The sequence below is a fragment of the Argopecten irradians genome, chromosome 2 (assembly GCF_041381155.1).
Source record: "Argopecten irradians isolate NY chromosome 2, Ai_NY, whole genome shotgun sequence".
Taxonomy (NCBI): domain Eukaryota; kingdom Metazoa; phylum Mollusca; class Bivalvia; order Pectinida; family Pectinidae; genus Argopecten; species Argopecten irradians.
This window is the reverse complement of record NC_091135.1, coordinates 42877178-42898710: the sequence shown is the minus strand read 5'-3', so window position 1 is coordinate 42898710 and position 21533 is coordinate 42877178. Positions and strand designations below refer to the sequence as shown.

General features: G+C 32.8%; 2 protein-coding genes across 3 annotated transcripts; one reads left to right on the top strand and one right to left on the bottom strand.

Moving 5' to 3' along the window:
* Window positions 1-7: 7 nt before the first annotated feature.
* LOC138315586 (ceramide kinase-like) lies at window positions 8-9680 on the top strand. Of its 2 annotated transcripts, XM_069256716.1 has the most exons (12): window positions 8-1269; window positions 1800-2021; window positions 2904-3032; window positions 3332-3395; window positions 3864-4009; window positions 4547-4621; window positions 5301-5447; window positions 5709-5778; window positions 6748-6791; window positions 7357-7511; window positions 7847-7998; window positions 8430-9680. In XM_069256716.1, the coding sequence occupies exons 1-12, from the start codon at window positions 1173-1175 to the stop codon at window positions 8551-8553; spliced, it is 1425 nt and encodes a 474-aa protein (XP_069112817.1). In that variant the 5' UTR covers window positions 8-1172; the 3' UTR covers window positions 8554-9680. The 2 variants fall into 2 exon arrangements, with proteins under 2 accessions (XP_069112817.1, XP_069112818.1); XM_069256717.1 differs by lacking the exon at window positions 8430-9680 and having other exon boundaries at window positions 7786-7922.
* A 6568-nt stretch (window positions 9681-16248) lies between these two features.
* On the bottom strand, window positions 16249-19446 carry LOC138315588 (uncharacterized). Its single transcript, XM_069256719.1, has 4 exons — window positions 19207-19446; window positions 18878-18995; window positions 18128-18656; window positions 16249-17703 (listed from the first exon to the last, which is right to left on the bottom strand). The coding sequence occupies exons 1-4, from the start codon at window positions 19314-19316 to the stop codon at window positions 17543-17545; spliced, it is 918 nt and encodes a 305-aa protein (XP_069112820.1). The 5' UTR covers window positions 19317-19446; the 3' UTR covers window positions 16249-17542.
* Between the last annotated feature and the right edge of the window lie 2087 nt (window positions 19447-21533).

Genomic DNA, 21533 nt, shown 5'->3' with positions numbered 1-21533 from the left:
ATTTTCCACATGCCAGTTGTTTTTTGGGGTGTTTTTTTTCTCTATATTTCAAAAGATAAAAACGGGAGTTCTGAATGGTGTTTGGGGAACATCCGGTAGGAGAAAATGTTGATGAAAGCAAATTGTCCCACTTTCATCCTGAAATCAATGATTTATAAGTGACAAGAAATTGTCACTCGGTGTTTAGACGAATACGTCGCGAGCGCTTTTGTGTTTGTGCACTGACCGTGACGTTGTATGACGACTGATTTTCCTTTGATATCCTCCGGCGCTTCTTTTGTTTCGATAACACAAGTATTTGATAAGAAAGATGTTTTTTATTCCCAGTTCATAGGCGTCTCGCGTTGTGTTTTGTAGTGTGAAGAGACAGTAACCAATCCTTCTCACTTATAAATCCTTGTTGAAATGAAGAAAAAAATACACACGATATCAAACTTCCAATTTAATTTAAGCATGTAGCAAACCGCCGAAAGAGGTTGCATTATAAGTTTTTGGATGAAATCCCACTATGCTCTTTAAATTAATATCTACAAAGTTTTTCGAAATGCAATTTTAGTGTGAAGTTTCCGGTCACGTTTATGTTTTGTTTCAGTTTGCCTTTATAATGTGTGCTACTTCATAAAGATATTGCATATGTGGCAGTCTTTAATCTCTTTCATACATTTTATCGGTTATTTTACAAATGTGCGCTTCTTGCACCAGATTTTATTCAATATTCCTCTTGCTCAATCGATTTCCGATCTTGATTCAGTGTTTTCCTTTTAAACAATATGTCTCTATGCCGTTGGTATTATAATACTTCTATGACCAATTTCCTTTTTTGTACAAAAGGTGAGTAGAAAACAAAATTGATCACGATTATCATTTTTATGGTGCAAAATCGATCTACGATAACTATATTGTAATCTATGAAATCTTGAGTATATATATCAGAGTCGCAAGGGATGTACAACCACCATATCTTTTCTGACCTGGATAAATATCTTTAAAATTAGAATGTACATATTCGGGTGAACGTTTTTATCTATACATTAGTGAATCGACAAACAGATTTATTGCTGCGCAGGGATAGAATAGTGTTTACGCTACAGTAGTAGGATCGCCCTACTTTAACGTACGTGACATCGCCAGCAAATGGCTTCCGTATGTGTGTAGAGTTATCATAATAAACCATGGCGTTCACGTTGACTGTCAACGGTAAGGTAGACACTGATTGTAATGTCACCGAACAAGAAATTCGTACGTCTACACCAGGCCGGAAATCAAAAGGTAAGTATAGTCTCTCAAATATATTTAGAAGTCTACAGGACCATACAATCAGTTTCTGTTTTGACTCAGTTCATCTAAAAATAAGTCTTAATTTGACGCCGCACGGGGTGTAATGGATACGACTCTATTTATCCGAGCTAGCGCACGGATAGTAACCTAGTCAACTAACTCTTGATAGTCTATTCTAGATTTAGTTCTTGCTTCCCAATCGATAATATATTTGTTTGCTTCTAATATATTTTCATTGTAAGTGGTCAGTTCCAGAAAACGGAACTTGTCTAATAATTTATCTGATTAAAAGATGAAACAAACCACCCACTATATATTATATAATATGTTATAATTGAAAGGAAAGAAAATCAAAGAGAGGTCCAATCAAGCTACACGTATAAGAACATCCTTTCAACCAATATCACAGAGGACTCTGATATGAAATTTAGAACACGTTCATCGTACTTATCTCTGGTAGCAAAAGTATAAGCAAAGCAAATTAAGGCTCAAAAGATTTTTTTGTTTTCGTTTTTATTTAGAATTAATCATTCAACTAGATGACGTCATAGGAATAGAGACGAATGAAAGTGAGTTTAGTACATCCACTAACCAATCAAAGACTACGAAACCAAAATGCTTGTGCAAGGTACATTATATCAAGCGGAAGAAGACGGTATGGAAACAGGAAACCCTGAGTGTAACAGGACAGGCGGAGGAATGTCAACGGTTTATTTCACAACTACAGCCAAACTTCAAAAAAGGTAAACCAATGTAGTACCATGAATATATATTTTCATTAGGTACTGCAAAGGTAATGTTTTTGCTATAAGCTTAACCTGATTGTGCGCACAAATTGTATTACGTTAAAATATTTATAAAAGGAAAGGTTATAAAGATGCAAATAGCTATTTTTGCAGGTATCACATTGATGAAACATATAGCACGTTACAAACTTTTAAAAGTACTAGCTTTTTCACGCAAATTTTATTTCATTTTTTTTTGTAATTTTCCCATGAACAATGTTTTAACCAAGACTACATTTGCCACATATACATGCGCATTACTCCAATGTCCTTCCATTCTGACATTTTCCTCCCATGCACTAGAAATTACATTGTTTTTTATTATTATTTATGAAAAGGGGGCAAGGGGTATAAAAAAAAACAGATTGGAAGGGGGGAGGTAAAGGGGGATAAGGGTATGAAGATGGATGGTATATAGAGTTTAAAAAGCTGTCACATTAAATGAACCATGTAAGCATCTAGTTTTGTAAATATAATGTTTAATATAAAGAACAATTTCATTATCAATCCTATGGTGTATACAAGTTTGATCTAGTTTCCCAAAAATCACGGTTTTTTTCATTAATAGCAAAAGGAATAAAAAGAATATCCAAAAGGTTTTCAAAATTGGCTAAATAGTTCTGAGCTTCAGAGTATTTCCAAAAAAAGATTGTTTTATTTATTTACTTTGAAACATGTTTGCACATAGAATGATAAAAAGAATATGATAATTCGGAAGAAGTTGCATAGCATTATCAACAACTGCCACTCAAATCTAAGTCAAATTGTGTCTAAGACAGAATCTGTAACAGAGGATAAAACATATCGTTTCAATTGTTTGTTTATACATTTATTTTACAGTTTATGACACGCGACCTAAGCGACTACTGGTGTTGGTGAACCCGATAAGTGGTGGTAGATATGGACAGAGTAACTCTAAAAAGATTGTACCTTTGTTTGAACTCGCTGGAATTGCATGTGATGTAAAAGGTACGATATACTCTTAGTATACAATACTCTCTTAGTATAGCTTATTGGTGTCAGCAACAGATTGGTTTTATGATAAAAACGTCCATAATAACTAATGCAATGGCTTATTTAATGTTTTTTCCCCAATCGGCAATTTTGGATCTATGTCGACATTTTCAATTAAAATTACATTTTTATAAGACGCATGTAATTTTATGTTGTTAATGTAGTTGCAAAACAGATTTTACGATGTCTAGATGAAACGATTATGGCGAAACAAATCAAAAGTTTAATTTTTATTTTGAACAATGTTGTTGTAGTTTCGGACAGAGCAAAACACTTTATCGAAATGGTTTCCGAATATGACTTCACAACTGTGGACGGGTAAGATTCTGTAGTCAGTTTAATTTGTATTCCATTCCAGTGATGTATATACTTATTTTTAAAGTATTCTAAATCATGTTTTATCGTATAGAGATGAATAAGTGATTTTTATTCGATCATTCGATTCTTATATTGTGAGAAATTTTGATTAATAAATATTGATCAACAAATAAACTAGTATTATGTATATTATTAAAATGTCTGTATCACCTCATATATCTTTTGATCTCGAAATGTAACGAAGTAATAATTTATGTATTCTTAATTTGATCTAGACTTTTAACCCAACACGTAAGCAAAAAAGTAAAGAAATTTAGATCGGTTTTATCTTCTTCTCATTTAGTTCAAATATCTTATAGTAACGGTAATAACCTAATTTAATTGTTATACTACTTGTACTTAGTAATATGTAAATATAATTATTTTTATTGTTATATTCCCCGTGCCTTTGTTATGTTTTTATTCCAGTATCGTGGTCTTCGGAGGTGATGGCTCGTTTTCGGAGGTCCTTGGCAGCTTACTTAGAGTTACCCACGAGAAGGCGGGTCTAGACTACAATGATATGAACGGACCATTGACTTCTAATTCTGTACCCATTGGCATCATACCATCTGGTGCGTAGATCACATCGTCACATTAATTTGGTACAAGTTTACAATGAGGAGTTGTCGATGATGTAAATTGTGCTGATTTTGTACTACATACATATCTCAATTTTGTTTACAAGTTAGATCTTGCTTATGTTTACGAAAATCTGACGGTGTCAGGACGCTACGTTTGGATAGCAAAATTGTTTCATTGTTTCTTTCTCAATAAGTGTTGCATAATATTTTTCAGTGTCAAATTTTATTTCATTTTTTTTCAATTCTCCAACTAACATGCTGTACAGAGATATCCTTTTTATTTACATTTTGGTTTTTATCAAATTTATCCATCACTTTGAAAATATTTCCAAAAAATCCGCATGAAAAGTAAACGCAGCTGAATTGCACTTCAACTTGACATAGTAGTACTTTGGTAGTTTGTTTTACCTCCATGTAAATAGGGATATTGTGTAACGAATAACAATTTAGTTTGACAATAGATTAAACAAACTTTGGTATAATTGCAAATATCATAGAAATCAATACAGACTTGTCTATTCATTTCAGGGACAGGGAATGGTATTTCTGTAGCACAATATGGAAATTACGATACAGTTACTGCTGCTCTCCACATCATCAAAGGTACACCAATATTAATTTGGTGATTTGTATTACTGGTTTTAGTATTAATATTGCATGCTAGCTAGTAATTATTTGTAATACTAAGTAAGGATCCGGTATTTCTATTCAAGAACTGAAAAGGGGTATATCACTTCATTGAGTGCATCTATTTACATGGTCAAAGGTTCGGAGATTTTCTGTTCTTAATTTTTTTATGTTTAATTTTAAACCGTTTTAGTTTTGAAAATTATGTGTAATCATACTTTTTAAGTCAAAATATATGGACATTTAACAAGCATAAAGCATTGTTTGAATCAACATTCAGCCTTTGCCGTACACATTGTTAGTCAACATTAAGTATTCCATAGTAAAAGCCCCTGATACCTTTCAAAAGTTTAAATATATCACCTGGTCTTAATCACAAAACTACAATAAGCATCGCATTTTTGTCAAATTCTATGGAGGCTTAAATTCAATGGTTATGTAACAGGTCGTTTTAGATTTGTTCTTATCGACTGTCGCTTTAGTATTTCTAGGATTCAGAATTTCTTTAGTTATATTTAAATATTGTCTGCTAGACAATTTTGTTGACATTCATCGCTCTTTCACATTGACATTCGAATGTTATTGCTATGAATGTTATCATCACTAATGGTTATCAATATGTTATGTCACACTAAATGTTTTATATTTTCTCCAGGTAACACTCGGAAGATTCCTCTAATGGCGGAGTACTGTGAAGACGAACTTGTAGGATATGCCACAGTAGTTTCTGCCTACGGTTTATTTGCAGATATGATGTATGAAACTGACCAAAAACGCTGGATGAGAAGGGCGCGTTACATTGGTATGATTGCATTACTCAGATGTTTTTTTAATTCTTCATATATTTTGTATACCGTCGGAAAAATGGCAGTTTTTTCAGTAACAAGTATTATCATTTCTTAAATAAAATGAGGAAACGCAAATTCTTCCGGATATTTTGGCTTTTTTATTTAAGAAGTGGATTTATTTTCTCTATTAATTGATTTAATGTTAATTTTAAGTCAATGTTGCTTTTACTGTTTTGTCACCAGGGATATATGATTTAATTTATGTTTTCTTATAGTCATGCCGATCTACTCGATATTTTTCAAAACTCAGAGATTGTTCGAAGCTGAAATAACATTGACTGGGAGGTATGTATAACCCAAACAATGCTCACTTACGTCTTTGAAATATTTATCAATTCTAAAATGATAAGATGTGTATGAACAGATTGAATCAATATTTCAACGAAATATTTCAGAGTCGATACGGAATTAATTATCTCGCCCGGTTCCAATAATGTTTGATTTGTGTAAACATATCCTGACTTCGAATTCAGCACAATATGAAGTTTGGATAGTGTGTTCTTTATTTGGAGTGTTCTTCGTTCGTCAAATCAGTTATTGCTGCAATTCAGATAAAGTGCGTGTTCTTTTTTATTATTATTTTTTGCTATTATTATTTATCGTTATTCGCTTTCTTTAAAATTAATTACTTAAAAATCAACAACTATTTGAGATTCGTTTAGAGTATATCGGTAGCTACATAGTCCACTGACCTTTTCCGTTATCATTACTACATTATGTAGTTTTGACAAATTGATATTAAGATAAATTGTCATATTTGTCATATTGTATTTGAAATGGTAAACATGGCGTACTCTATTATAAGGCATATTGATATTGGTGCATGTAGCTATTAGTTCCTTTACTCAAGTTCATTAAACTTAAATCGCGGTATTAATTGATCCGTACTTATAGAAATCATAACTTGTATGTTATACACTAAAAATGAAAAATGGAAATGATGAAGAAAAGCAGTTGTTACGTTATGTTATTCCGTCTTTCATGTTACAGAGTTAGCTCCCTTGTGTATAGGTATCGATTGTTACGTCATTATTTTATAAGCTCAATTCACGACGTTGTCTTCGAAACGTATGACGTTACGCTCGCAAACACATGACGTCACAATCAATACCTACCTTACAGAGCAGATAACTCTGTAATATACAAATACGGAATAGCAAGTCGTTGTAAATATGTTCGTTGTAATCGTGTTTTACTGTATTCCTATTTCAATTACATTATGCATTACCTCTGAGCCCATTTTGTCTAACTCAGCCAGCTCTGTAAACCAGACGATGAAGAGGGGAAAACCAAAGAAGGCAAGCATTATTTTTTCATTTATATCCTTCAGACGTTTTTGTTGATAGTATGCATTACTGTTGTGTTCCCAGAGGAATGATTATACGGAATCCAGGACGGATGTCGTCCAGCTCCATAGAGCATAACAAATACATGTTGAATCCATATTGCCGAACTACTATATTACATACCATGTATAAATACACAGGGCGTGACTTATACAAAGAATCAAGTTCCAGAATTATCAAATATCGTCGTTTAAGTAAATACAATGTCACTGCATTAACTAACTACAATAAAAAACGTTCAAAACACAAAAAGCGTCAGGAAATGTCTATGTACTGACCACTCGCACGACTGTGTCATCTCACGTGATCACTCAGTTCAATTACCATATATGGAAGTGTTCAATATGTTTATTTTCTTAATGCGGTTGTATGTGTAAGTCATGCCAAGCCTTGTTCCAAACTATCCTAAATAGATTCGATAAAATGAAACTCGTTCAAAGTTTTTGTATCACCTGGAACATTGATCAGCTAAAAAATCCCTAGCTGCAATGTTATGGGTCTTTTTTTGTAAATTCAGAAACAATTAGCGGGGAGTTCAGCATGGTAGCATTTTTTCCTGCGAAGGTGTTTGGTATGACAGAGGGAGAAGTGCTTGTATTAATATTCCGACGCACACCTAGTTCACATTTTTTTCGCCTAATGCTGAATATGATGAAATCCGAAGTTGTACGGGTAAGATTTACATTCACTTCTTTGTTTATGTTTCTTATGATTTTTTTTAATATTTCCGAGAGCTTTAGCATCATTAAGATTAAAAATAAATATGCAGTTAATCTCGTTCATGATACGGTGTCAAGTGTTGCTGTGATGTCTTTGACATATCTCTTTGTGTCTGATAAACATTAGAATCTTATCAATAAAGATCTGAGAACACAACAGTACCACTTAGAACAAACACATTGGATTAGATTGTCTTCATTATGGTCTATTGTTTTTTTTAATTCAGAAGAGATGTACAACTCTCTCGAGTTACAGGAGTAACGATAATTATTAACCATTATGTTTAGGAAGAGGATTTCCCTACATTAACGATACGACAACCAAACAGTGTTAGGGTGAAGGTTAATCCGAAGGATTTAGGCGAAAACGATTTCCTCAACTACCTCCTTAACATCGACGGAGAGATACACACAATGAAAAAGGCGGATTTGACAGTGAAGTAAGTGTTGATGAAGATATATTATTTAATCTAAAATCAACTGACTGCCATTTCAAACATTAATACCAAGTTATATACATATGTTCCATCTCTCTTCAGTAATACTAAATAAAATATTTAATGGGGGAGTTACTGAAGATAAGAACTAAAGCATAATGTATTGGATTTAAACGAAAAATTATGTACAACTAATGTGCGTTTGCCATGAAATATATTTATATGTATCCATTAATATGTATCTATATGTATGAATCAGGATATAAATGATTCTTTGTTCCGAGAATACAAATTGTATGTCTTTTAGAAATATATGTTAGCATGGTTTGTCCCTCAATTAATCGACATTGATGTTTCTATTCTAGTTTTTCCATCGTGTCTGTATGTAAGCTCATCCTTTTTTCGTCAATTTAGTTTTCTCCTTGTGTTGACAGATCAATCCCAGATGCTGTGAATGTGTTTTCCTCCCTACATCTGTACCCCTACCCTGACTCACAACACTCTGTATCAACAACAGAGTCGACTTCACCGACTGGTGCATGTGCTGCAGACACCTGACGAGATATGAACACCATTGGTCACGTGATCCTTATCGAGTTCACACCGGTTGTGATGATTGGGTACGTGAAAGCAAAGAAGTGCAATTGAAGTCTCCAGATATCGGCGTATACATGAAAAATACGTTTCAATATACAACGGATAATTATACGATGAAAATTTTGACTTTAGGTTGTTTGATATGCCCAATAAGAAACAAAGAAGATGGCTGTCTTTCCCTTTGGAGGAAAACTCAAGATCGTCACAGGGATGGGCAACACGAGTCACGTGATCATTATCGATTCTCACCCGTTGTACCGATTGGTAATGCAATTACATTGTGGAAAGCAATGAATTGCAATTTATTGGCGTCCAAGAAAACTAAATTCCATTATACAACGGCTATTACGGTGAAAATGTTATTCTTCTCTTCTCTCCCATCAGGAATAAAGAAGATATTTGTCATTCAATTTGAAAATAATTCCATGCAGAAACACGAAAATAATATTACTGTCGGGATAGAAAAGGCATGATACCTGCCATATTATAGTTTCAATGTAGTTTACTAGTGCCATTTATCCAGATTTTTAATTCCTTATGCTTTACTTAGATATCGTGAATGGTATAGTTCAACAGAAAAATTACTGTAAACCAACTTTCTTTCGCGGCAATCATCGCGATTTTTATTTCAAAATAAGTTCGCGAAAATTAAATTTCGCTGATAGAAAAATTACATGTAAATGGAAATTCCTACCTGAAAATATGATGTACATGGAAATTTACAGAGGTATTTTATTTACTTTTCTAATTTTTAAATTTACTTGGATCGCGAATTTCGCGATGCAAGTAAATTCGCAAAGTAAATCCCAGCTGATATAAAGTTGCTTTACAGTATTTTCTGCTAACGACGTGATGAGTAGAGTAGAAGTTTACTATATACTTACTGTATTTATAGGCTAGATCAAAGGTTGTTACACAGTGTACCTGTTTTTCAATACATACATCCGATTTGAGCATTTTAACGATGAATTGATAAATACGCTAGAGTGAATCTGACAGCAATTACTGATTAAGTAATCAATTTTGATCTACAAATGTAGCTACTACTAATAATACCTCATTGGATTAAACAGCTGTACCAAAACTGATCGAATGGCATTTTTATCTGTGAAGTGTGTGTGTTCAGAAGAGGTGTTTTGTTTTAATGCTAGCATGCATGGCTTTTGACTGAGCCAGATAAACAGAAAATGTAATGTTTCACGTTTAACGCCAATGTTAGGTTAAAGATTACAAAACGTGACAATAGACATCATCGAAAATGGAATCTAAAATGTATCAGCCATAATATTTTGTCACCTAAAGGTTTTTAGTGAATCCCTTTATATATATATATATATATACAGTTGTATTGTATAAAAGGGGTGGTTAGATAGAGGACGGTTAAAACATGACGGTGCAATAGAGTATATAACTGCCAAAACATGTCTGTATAAGTACAATGTATTTTCTTTTAATATTATTTCTGTTTGTTTAATTCCATGGATTACTTTATCACTTGATTCCTGTTTTCCTGATGATTTGACTACCTCTAAAGATATCCTTACGATATAAATTGGTATATTTACATATGCCTCTATATAGTCAACATGAGGGGAGTTGCGTTCAAATTAGCGTAAACGCAACGACGTATGAATACAAACCCAAAGTAGGATCGGACTATTTCTAGTTCACGCTTCGGTAAGATTTTGCGTCATATGATAATCTAAATAAACTATAATTACTTAATTTACATTTTACCTTTTCACAGATGACAGATTTGCTTATAATTATTAATAAACTAAAAAACGATTTCGGTCTACTATTTGTCTCAAGACTGATCCTTAGGCGGCACAGCCTACTCGGTTGGCCTACTGTATGAAATGTAAACAAAGTTTCATCGTTATCGGATTCAAAATAATAATAAAGAGTTGTTATTAGATCCAATTAAAATGCATTTGACATCAAAACAGAATATGTATTCAAGCACTTTAACGGTAATAAACAACAAAAAGAATCGCTGGTCGAGTCTACAACCGGGGGCTTTCCTCAGGAATGTTCAAGGAATTCCATAGTTAAGTCAGTCACACACCATACAAACACTTGTCTATCATCCGTACAATAAAATAATAAGTCGTGACTATGAAATGTTTTGTCTATATCGCGTACGTAGACCGATACATACATTAGAAACATTCAGCATCTCAACAGTCATACCATTTGATCAACAGACTATTTCACAGTTACTTTCCTCGGTTGAAAATCAAATATGGCGGCTCGCTCCACTTCGGACCGCATCACTACCCTGACAACGATACCGGTAGTCGATCCGCCTCGGTTATCTCAATTTTTATTCAAAATGGACATTATTGATACATTATCAAATTGGAAAAAAATATACCAGGTAATTTAAAAATAATTAAAGGTGTCATTGTTATATTTCAAATCAAACTGCAGCTATAACATTCAGCAATCGGAACTATATCTTCGGTCATCCTGACTACCGTAGTTACCCAACTTAGCAACCATCACAGTTTTAAATTTGACGTAAAAGTAGACTTATTTATGTAAATATAAAGATTGAACAGTGTTTTGATTGCGTTAAAGGTGGTATGAACGCAATGGGATACAGACATATTCTACATGTAGCGCTAACGCGCTACATTGAATATGTCTGTATCCCATTGCGTTCATACCACCTTTAACGCAATCAAAACACTGTTCAATCTCTATATATTTACATATGCCTCTATATAGTCAACATGAGGGGAGTTGCGTTCAAATTAGCGTAAACGCAACGACGTATGAATACAAACCCAAAGTAGGATCGGACTATTTCCAGTTCACGCTTCGGTAAGATTTTGCGTCATATGATAATCTAAATAAACTATAATTACTTAATTTACATTTTACCTTTTCACAGATGACAGATTTGCTTATAATTATTAATAAACTAAAAAACGATTTCGGTCTTCTATTTGTCTCAAGACTGATCCTTAGGCGGCACAGACAATAACATGCTCGTCATTAGCCTACGCGGTTGACTTACTGTATGAAGTGTAAACAAATAGAGATTGAACAGTGTTTTGATTGCGTTAAAGGTGGTATGAACGCAATGGCATACAGACATATTCTACATGTAGCGCTAACGCGCTACATGTAGAATATGTCTGTGTTAGCGCTACATGTAGAAAATGTCTGTATCCCATTGCGTTCATACCACCTTTAACGCAATCAAAACACTGTTCAATCTCTATATATTTTAAACACGTTAGTATATGAATGCTTAGATGGCCATTGTCGACTTCTATATAAGACTCGTATGGCGGGGTGCTGCCGATGTAACGGAGAACGTTCATTCTTTCGGAACACCTTGTTTACTTAGTAAATTCTTCTTATGTAATGCAAAATTAAAATTGTTATTTATGATTTTATTATAGATTGTGCTTGTTAAAATGCTATTTTGATATACGCCTTTTTATATTTTGCTAGTGTTCAGCATATTCATTTACAATACAATATCAATCAAGTTCATTACTTATTTACCGTTTGATTTTGTTATTTAGTCCTATTGTTTTGAGTTTGTTACATACCATTGAGCTCGCCTAGATTTGTATGGCTGTTTAGATCTTACTTCAATGACCTAATTTCTTCCATTACCGCACCTCGGACAGAAAAGTCCCCAAATAATTGGCGGAGAGCCGTCACGTGGTGACCCCCTAACACTTTATATGGGGTCAGTAACTGACTATATAACTAATATTGTTTAATAAAACAAGTGTTTAATTATGTGATACTTAGTTACCTCAAATAATTTCACATTTCAGTCAGCTCGTTATTATACAAATGTACCTGGTATAAATATTACATTTATTATTGTTTATTTCCAATATAATTCCATCAGGAAATGTTATTACATTACTAATTATTAGTCTAGGAAAAGAAGTTCATATACATTTGTATCCCGTTGAATTAACGTCAAGGCCACGCCCCTGATGTTTTAAGAGAAATAATGCCATCAGTAATTTTCAAATGGGTCAAAGCTCGAGCAGTCATGGTTGTTTTGTAGACATTCAATCCCTATAGGTTTTCTCTTTAAAGCTGAAAACATGTAATGTAATTTTGGCATGCATGTGATTTTTGAGAATACATATGTCTAGCAAAGAATTTGTACCTAGATATATTTTAACGTTATATTAAAAAAATCATTTTTATTTTTATTTGGAAAAAAATTATTTATGAAAATTGCCAGAATAATCCATTGGAAAATCAATGGAATCGTACGTTTAAACGGATCTTATATTATCAAACAGCCTGAAAAATTAAGTATAAGCATTGACGTAACAATTTTTTTAACTTCATCGGGTTATAAAATCAATTTGTTTGCAAACTTTGGTGAGAATCCGGATTCACACAGTTTTTTCACAAAATTTCACAAATTTTCTTTCAAACCCCGATGAAGTTAAAAAATAGTGACATCAATGCTTAAATAACCTTATGTAGATTTTGTGTTTATACCCTGTAACTTACCTTTACTGACAACACAAAATTTATGATCATGACCATTTATCTTAATTCTGCAGTCATCATTTATATAATATATAACACAGGGACCTGGCACGACTTTTTTTAACTAACATATATATCTACTATATATTATAGTATCAAGGGTATGAACTCGACGGTCGAGAAAAACGGACTTACTTTTTTAAACCGTGAGTTTTTGTTTTTGTTTTATAATCGGACTCTATACTAACTAAGTTATTGCTCGAGGATACCTACGGAGTAATATACATTTGTATAGGCATACAAAAATCACTGGTATAAACAGAGTCTTAATCCTTGGCATATTTTTTTCTCGAACTGGTAGTTTTATATGAACAGGTGTATAATGCTTTTGTGGTGTTATGTAGCCGGTATGACGGCCCTTTAGAGAAGGCTCGACCGTATGATAAATTTCATTTGTCATTCTCCAAGAAAGTAATTATTGTACATCCAGATTCCGCCTTCTCCCTAACAACGGAAGTATGCTTGCAAAATCAATAACGCCCTTGACCCGTCTCATTGTAAACATAAAGCGTTCAGAAAGAGAGTCGGTGAAACTACCCAGGGACACAGGGACCTGGCACGATATTTTTACCCAACAGTATACATTATATATCAAGAAGCATTCCGAGAAAAAAATGAACGTGGAGGTGATGGTTAAAGTAAGTGAGCTACACGATGTTTAAATGGAGTTTCTACAAAGTGAGGGATGTAACACCTCCAAAGGAGATTGTGGATGAACACAGTTATGGCTACGGTTTACCACCACAAACGTGGATTTTGTGATTTCGGCTTGGTTTTTGAGGTACTATTAGAAAAGAGACGACATTTAATGTCTACCTAGCATATTTTTTTGTAAATTACTCGATTCATCAGGCCATAACTTGGCCAATTCCGTTCATCAAGCACTCATGTAAGACAAAGTATTAAGGTAAGGTATGCTTAAATGGTGTATAGAGTCCGTTTATTAAAAAAAATCACGGTTTTTAAAAAATATGTCAATTTTTCTAAACCGAGTTCATACCCTTGATACTATATATATATATATACTGTTGGTTAAAAAAGTTCGTGCCAGGTCCCTGCGTAATATAACATCTCTATTCCCTCGCATCTACTTTTTTATCCTGAAACAGATCAAAGACGAGACCTATATTTAATATATATTTAAAAAAATACATATTTTGAATTTAAAAAAAAAGTATCAAGCCCGCTCTTTATAGAGGGCAATGGACGATTTGCTATGCAAAATAGTTATTAATCTGATTGATTATCCTTTTATTTTTTGTTTATTCATTTATTTTAGGCTACTCTTTTTAATTAAGATAAGCGTGAAATATTGTATTATCTTTAAATCAAATTTTGAAAACGATTCGAGGTTGTGATAAATGAGGTAAATAGATCATTTTAAGCCAGCGCATTTGGAAGTTTTATTCATGTTATTAACTCTACCTATGATGACAATCCAAATCGCATGGATTAAACTTATGAAGCTCTGTTTTGAAGATGTGGGCTAAAAGCTGACGTCTTGCTTTGGTCCACTGAATATTTCCGCGAGTGTTTGTCCGCTGGCTAGACGACAATTTCGGTGGTGTATTGGATATATGAAAGGTCAGGCGTGGAAACGTAACAGGTACAATTCGTCATTCACATACATGAATATGATATTAATGTTACTTAAACTATTGCCAAAAATAAATCTGATATGATAATCCAAACTTTGTGAAGTCAACTTGAAATTTTTAAAATGACCTTCCAGTGAAATTTCAGATAATTTTCAAAGTAACAAAATATTTCGATATGTCGGCATTATTATCCTTAACAGGTTCGACTTCCCATCATGTAAAGTCGGTTTAGATTCCTGACGCTACGACGCCATGTGATGACCGATACCTGCCACCATACACCCTATTACATGTTCATTATCTATAGTAAATGTATATACACCTTGTTTGACAATTCGATAAGTGATGGATATTGTTCCTGCTAGTTTTTGCTTACATATATATCACGGTGGGGAATCACGTGGTCTGTAGTTGGTGTGTTTCACGAATCGAACTGGCGGCCACTAGCAGTTTTTCTAGAAAAGGAGGTAAGTCACTGAAAATACTCTTTGTATTGGCATTTTATAGTGACGGGTAAACATTATGAACGAGAGCACAGTAACCCATGAAATATTTGTTTTATTACATAATCATTTAATTACCTTTTTTCAATTGATTTTTTTATGAATACATAGTTGGAAATGTTTTATTCCCTCATGTATAGATTGGTGTAAACAAATCATGTAATAAATATAAATACTGGTGGTTAGAAATTAATGCCAGGTCCCCGTGAATTGAATATAACAGGTCAGCACCTGCTATATTGGTGGGATAAAGATAAGTTTAACAACCATGAACTATTCAACCAAATATTTTATTGTTCCAACATATGCAAATAAAATTATCTCAAAAGATCACCGATAAAATTAAGTGTATATAACTGTAGCTCTAAATCCATTTCTATGTTAATATGTAATCGTATTGCACTTAATATTCAAATCTGTAAATTATCAAGAAAGTACAATATGCTTATAATGTGCACTGTTACGCTTATATAAACTGTGTAATAACCAATATGTAAATACAAATGTACATGAAAATCTATATCTGTATTGCTTTGATGAAGTAACAACCGCATGACATTTAAAACATGCCATAAGCAATAATACTACAACAAAGTGTTTATCTGTAGGAAATACCAATTGTACTCTAGGTTATTCTTAGATCATGTAATGTTGATAACATAAGGCTCCTTTGTAACAAAATTTGTATAATAAAAAATGATTTTTCTTTTTTTTTCACAGTACAAATATTTTATTCCCCAGCTGTATATGATGTGTATGTATATACACATCAGTAATTTGGTGAGAGCTGCCAGGGTTAGGGTGCCCTGGGGTCGACTCCCCGAACAATAATGTCCTCGCACAGGAGGGCTCTCGCACAGCATGCATCAATTTAAACAATAAATATATTTTTTTAGAGCCATTATAGTTAAAGGGAAAAAAAGGAAAAACTTTTTAAGAAAATTACTTGTGTATTGAGTATTCTGTTCACATTAAGATTTGGAATTTAATTGTTTTGGATTAATGTTTGTAGTGGAGTGAATAAAATATTTGTATATACAAACAAAAACTAGCACAAAAAGACACACACACACACACACACACACACACACACACACACACACACATATATATATATATATATATATTATATATATAAAGAATTATAGACAATACACAAACAAAACAAAATTCAAATCATACATATTTAAGTACTACAACATAAAAACATCATACAAACATCGATTGGCATATTTCATGAACTATTCAAAAATATATTTCCAATTGATCCATATTTGATCAAATTTCTCAATACATCCATTTTTAATTGATAACTTTTTTCAACATTATATTTTGTTAACAAAAGCTCACTCAAACCTTGCATATCAATATTTTGTTTTTTCTTGATACAGAAAAAATATAAAACTTCATATAAAGAAAAATAAAATTGAAAAGTATTGAAAAAATTTCAGTCTCACCAAACAATATTGTTTCTAATTTAAATTCTACCACATCCTTAGTTTTTTCATATATTAAAATAATGAAATAATATAAAAAAAATGAATTGTCCCAGTTTTAAATAGTCAAATAAACAAAGGAAATTACTAATATTGGTATTCCCTGTGGTGGTACATTCAGGACACATGAAATCTTACCATACCTGCATGTCAAAACATCTCTTTACTCAACCTGGAGAGGAGAGACATGGGTAACAGTCTGTGTGCATGTCACAGCTTGGAAAAGCAGTGAAAACCCCATTTATCAACACAGTTAAACCTATCAAAAAAAACCTTTACACCTCTGATAATTGGATATTATTAAATAAACCTATTCCACAAATTAATTTTCAAAAACTGTCTTACATACCAGTCAACAGGGTAAAGCAGTCAAACAAAAGCATAACAACTCTGATAAATGTATATTATTACCGTAAATAAACCTATTCCACTAATTAATTTTCAAAAACTGTCTTACATACCAGTCAACTTGGTATAGCAGTGAAAAACCCTTTAACAACCCTGATAGTGGTTTAGAAATTGTGTAAATCACATACCGTAATTAATAATTCAATATAGAAAATACTATCTTCAAGATGGTATTTCTATGTCTTAAATGTACCACCATAATTTTCAAACTGTTCTAAAACATATTATTGCAGAAACTATATCCTTAATTATTGAAATTGTTTAAAACATTAATAAAAAAACACGCAATGATTCTACATTTGTCAATTTGATTTTTTCCCAACTACTACTGGCCAAAACAAATTTTCTAAATCCCTAGAGAACTTGTCATAATTTGCTAACTCCTATATATGTTGTCAATTCAGACTAGGTCCTTGAGAATGTTTTTTGCGGTAGGCTTCCATGTTCTCATCTGTCGGACGCTGAAGTATCCGTACTTGATAACGCTATAGCTTTGTTTACGTGTATGACCATATGCGATGCCTTCCTCATTCTCTTTGTGGGTGTGCACCAGTTTTTGTCCTGCAAGTGATAGTGGAAGAATACACAATGTATCTCAGATCTATATTAAAATGGGATTGATATTCAATGGAACATTGAGTTTTGTGACAACTACTCTTCATTCCAGAATGTTTCTAAAAGGTGTATATGAAAAAAACATAAATATCAACTACAAGAAAACAACATTAAATCAATGGGTTTTTTTTTTAAACTATCAATTAATTCTGATTGCAGTTATCAGTTACTTCAACCAGGAAATATAAAATATATATACAAATGAAGTAAATTTAATATGCCTGTGACAGGAAGAGTTATGAGCAGGACAGATATGGGTAATGGTATATCCCTACCCATTTCATAACAGGGCCATCACAAAAAAAGTAAATTAAACAATATGACAATGAAAACAACATGCACATTCAGGTTAAATTCTGCTGAAAAATACCTTTCTTGTAGCTGAGGTAGGCATTGTCTTCAGAACTGTTAGATACTAGAGCTTTGAGTGGTCGAGACTGTTCCAGGGGTTCACCATGTTTAGTGTATTGGGAAGGATCAATGTGTGAGATGTCCTGCTCCTTAATTTTAACTGAGACTTTTTCCTCTGTATTGTTAACCCATCCTTGCATGGTAACGCGAGGCGGTGGTGCATCATCATCTGAATCCTGTGGAGGACATGGAAGTTTCCTCCTGGGCTTTTTCTCAGGCTCAACAGGTTCTGGTGATGTTTTGCCGTTAAGTTTCTGCACTGTAGTAACTTGCTCCTCATGTAATACTGGCTTCCTTACTTTTCTGGCCTGTTGAGGATGATCCTGGCTTTCTACAACATCAGGTGTAGGGTACCTGTTTCTGACAACTCTTGAAGATTTCTTGTCGTCACCATCTTTATTTGTATCGTCCTCTGATTCCACAATGTCCCTGTAAACTGGTTCAGGTGCTAAAGTGCTCTGTGAGAATCCCATTTCTTTCAGCTGATACTGAAACCAGTAAATGTGCAGTGTTAAAAAATGACCATTGAAAGATATGTTTCATCTAAAAACAAATTTCATTCTTTCCCTTTTTCATAAAAATATATTTATTATTATATAACATTTCAATTATAATGTACATGTAATACCTTGTTTCAAATTTCCCATTTCAGCTATATCAAATTGTACTAGATCAATATAAGATAGCATTATATTTTGTGTGAACTTACAGCAATATCTGGAAACTTGAAAACATCCTCTTTACTCTTCATTGAGACTTTCCTCGGATCAATGAATGTTGGAGATAGCACAGACATCATGTCTAGTGTTGACTGCTCTTTGCCATTTCTGTAACCAAAACTCAAAACTTTAAAACACAGCAATATCAAATTATTTATATTGCATACTCATAATTTAAACCTAAACAAAATGTTTTTTGCAAAACTTTGAAAATTTAATGTTAATTTGTATCATATCAATGTTTAAGGTTCAAGATGCAATCCAAACAAACAATGTTGTCTTAATAAGTGATATTTCAAATACATTTTATATATAGTACCTTAAAAGCTCCTGGTGATTCAAGATTGATGCAAATTTGGATATAGCAGCGTTGCAAACTTTTACTCTTTCTTCTTCAAAGCTTTCAATTTCAACTGCAATCTTGGTCATACCCTGCAATCAGAACAGAAAAAAATGTATTAGTATGTATTGTATCTAACAAAGAACTTCACTATTTTACCGCAAGTTATATATATCACAAGAATTCTACCTAAGTGGATGTGTTGCCAGCATTGCCGTTTAAAACATTACAAAAAATAGTTATGTACTGTTGAAAATATTTTTAATAATTATGTGAAGTTATCAAGTCCCATAACTCTTGCAAATATTGACGGATTTTGAACAGTATCAACCCATCTGAAAACTCATTGATATAAAGCAATATACATAATTTGGTTGAAATCGGATAATAAATACAAAAGTTATTGTCCAGAGCGGAAACCAAATAATTATCTGTTTTGATGATTTTAAAGTCTCGTAACTCTTGCAAATATTGACGGATTTTGACCAGTATCAAACCCATCGTAGATCTCATTGATATCAATCAATACATTTGGTTAAAATAGAATAATAAATATTAAGTTATCGCAGGAAACCAAGAAATTGTCTGTTTTGACGATTTTAAAGTCCCGTAAATATTAACGGATTTTGACCAGTATCAAACCGATCCGAGATCTCATTGATATAAAGCAATATACTAAGTTTGGTTGAAATTGGACAATAAATACTAAAGTTATCAAGCGGACACCGTTTTTCCGAATACCGACAAAGTTATGCGTATGTGTCGCACTTGCGTTGCAGGCGACACAAAAATGGGGTTTGAATATAGAAATCAAGGAGGTGCTTACATTTTTCAATATCTGTGGGGCCAAAACAAGGATACAAGTTTTAATTGTCATAAAATATCACATAATTTAAAGAGATAGGGCAAACAGAACGGACTGTTTATATAAAATCCAAAGACGGAAGGTGGTAATTGAATGTCTTGAAGTTCAATGAAAATTGATATAAGACCAGTATAAATTAATTTACAGGATGATAATTGAACCATAACGAAATCTAAAGAGGGGTCAATAATACTGTTCATCATGAATGTATTTTATGTATCAGTTCAAATTTAAATTAGATTTAGAAAAAGTGTCTTTAAGATGTGACATTGAGTACTGACTTTTATGATGAAAATTACATCAGAATCTATGCAAATCAATTTTACCTTCAGAAGGTTTTTTCTACTTTCAGCTTCTTCTATGACCAATGCCTGGCACTGTTTGAGTGATTTGTTGAGCCGAGTAATCAGATCCTTTTCAACTCCTCGGAGAGTTCTCTGCTCCTTAATATCACGGGCTGATACTTCTACATCCATTCTAATGGTTAACTGTAGTGTAGCTTGGACAGTCTCAAGTTTCTTCTGGCAAGTTGTTTGTTGTTCACGTGACTTTGTCAGTGTCTATTTAAGATTAAACATTATAAGATAATTGCATCATCATTTGCATTAATTACATGCAGAAAATGTAAAATATAATGTTATCGTAAAAGTTTGTTATGGACATTAGTTTGGTGAAAGCATTTATTCTTTTTCTCCTTTTTTAGAAGGTGAGTTTACTGGAATGGTCATCACAAAAGAAGGAATATTGCTTTTTCAGGTCATCTGGTCTGGATTTGGTTGTAGTAGAGTCCAACCATCTATCAACAAAGAAAACAGTAGTAGTAGTATTATAAATATTAATTATAAATTGTGCATCATTTAAATGTGTATAGTTACAGTGTAAACATCATGACATATGGCATGCTTACACTGACCATGAGATCAACAAAATCATAGTAAAATAATTTTTATGCAAATGTTAGCTTCAATTTTTCTTCTCCTTACCTTTTGATCATTTCATATGGTCCATCAACTTCACGTAGTTTGGTAACAAAGTCCTGCTGGAGAGTGACAGAGCTTTTCATGTAAGCCTGGTATTTCTCAGTGAAGTCATCAAACATTGCAAAATTTGATGCTGCGAATAAAACAAAGATACATATATGTAGTGAATAAGTATGTAGTGATCAAGTGTAAAACATTTTTTTATATTAGCATCTTTTGCTCTTCAAACACTCAGTTCAAGAGTCCTGCACAAGTGTTTACTACTGTAGATACTAGATCATCATATACTGTATATCATGAGTATTCACGGTACATATTTTTTCACTGTCTGATAACAGTTAATATGTATGTATTATGACTAATCTTGCATTTCACAGGGATTTTATCACACAACATGTTTTCAAACACTTTTAGAACCATAATTGTTTACCTGCACTGTCTTATTTTCGCTTTTTTTAGCA